General features: G+C 35.1%; 1 protein-coding gene across 2 annotated transcripts in view; it reads right to left on the bottom strand.

The window, feature by feature from the left end:
* LOC119589258 (valine--tRNA ligase-like) overlaps positions 1–922 on the bottom strand; it is a gene marked incomplete at its 5' end in the record, with an annotated part of 5,581 nt that overhangs the window by 1,026 nt on the left and 3,633 nt on the right. For both annotated transcript variants that reach the window (XM_037937876.1, XM_037937877.1), the window contains 3 exon segments: positions 84–194; positions 407–570; positions 757–874. In XM_037937876.1, the coding sequence (XP_037793804.1) occupies positions 84–194; positions 407–570; positions 757–874 (393 nt within the window).

The raw sequence follows: 922 nt of genomic DNA, 5'->3' as shown, positions 1-922 counted from the left end.
AGCACCATGGGTTAACTCCCAACAAACAATTATTATAATCAAAAGACAATATCAAAATAATATAAAGTATATCATGTACATACCTTTTCATACCCTGGCTTTGCCATTTCAACCTGAAGAGCCTTCAGCTTCTCCTCTGCATCTTGTATCCTTTTCTGGATCTTTTCCTGACATTTACTAAGATTGACCAATCCCTGGAAATATATTTATTAGTGTTAAAGTAAATATTTTATCTCTATCATAAGAAACACAGCTATTCAGTCTTCAGAGCTTGCAAAGTATTAAATCTTCCCCATAAAATTTCAAGTGATAGAACACAAGCAGCACTGAATGGCTTACAATCTACATATGTCCATCCAGGCAGACCTGTCAAATCTGCAATATCAAGCAACAAAAAAAAACCTACCTGCAATTTCATCCAAGCTACTGTGTCTGCTGTTACAGGAGTGGGGACAGATCCCTTTGGCTTCTCAGTTGAGATTTTAACATCTGATACTGACAATGTTGCAATATCTTGAATCAAGGACTCCAGAGTGGCTCTGTTGTCTTCATTATCTGACTGCAGAGTCACTTTAAACAGAAAAATGTCAAAATTAAATAAGACTACCACACTGTAAAGATTGCTTGTAAGTTTATCCAAGCTAAACATTCACATTCCATAGAAAATCTACTTCATATTCTTTTAATAATATTCACCATTTTGTGCTAATAACAAAGTAATTACTTGTCACAACTGAAACACCCTATATAACTTACATTCAATCCTCGTTTTGTTGGGAATGTCATACTTGGCCTTGGCTGATCTCACTTCACCAATAACCTTTTGGCCGAACTTGAACTTCTCATCTACTTTTTCATCAAAGAAGATGTCATACTGGAAGGGAGGAAAATTTCAGATAATTCTGGTGACAATATTGATTAC

Source organism: Penaeus monodon, chromosome 25, assembly GCF_015228065.2.
Source record: "Penaeus monodon isolate SGIC_2016 chromosome 25, NSTDA_Pmon_1, whole genome shotgun sequence".
In the NCBI taxonomy this organism is placed as follows: Eukaryota; Metazoa; Arthropoda; class Malacostraca; order Decapoda; family Penaeidae; genus Penaeus; species Penaeus monodon.
The sequence above is the reverse complement of the archived record's forward strand: the minus strand, read 5'-3'. Positions and strand labels throughout refer to the sequence as shown.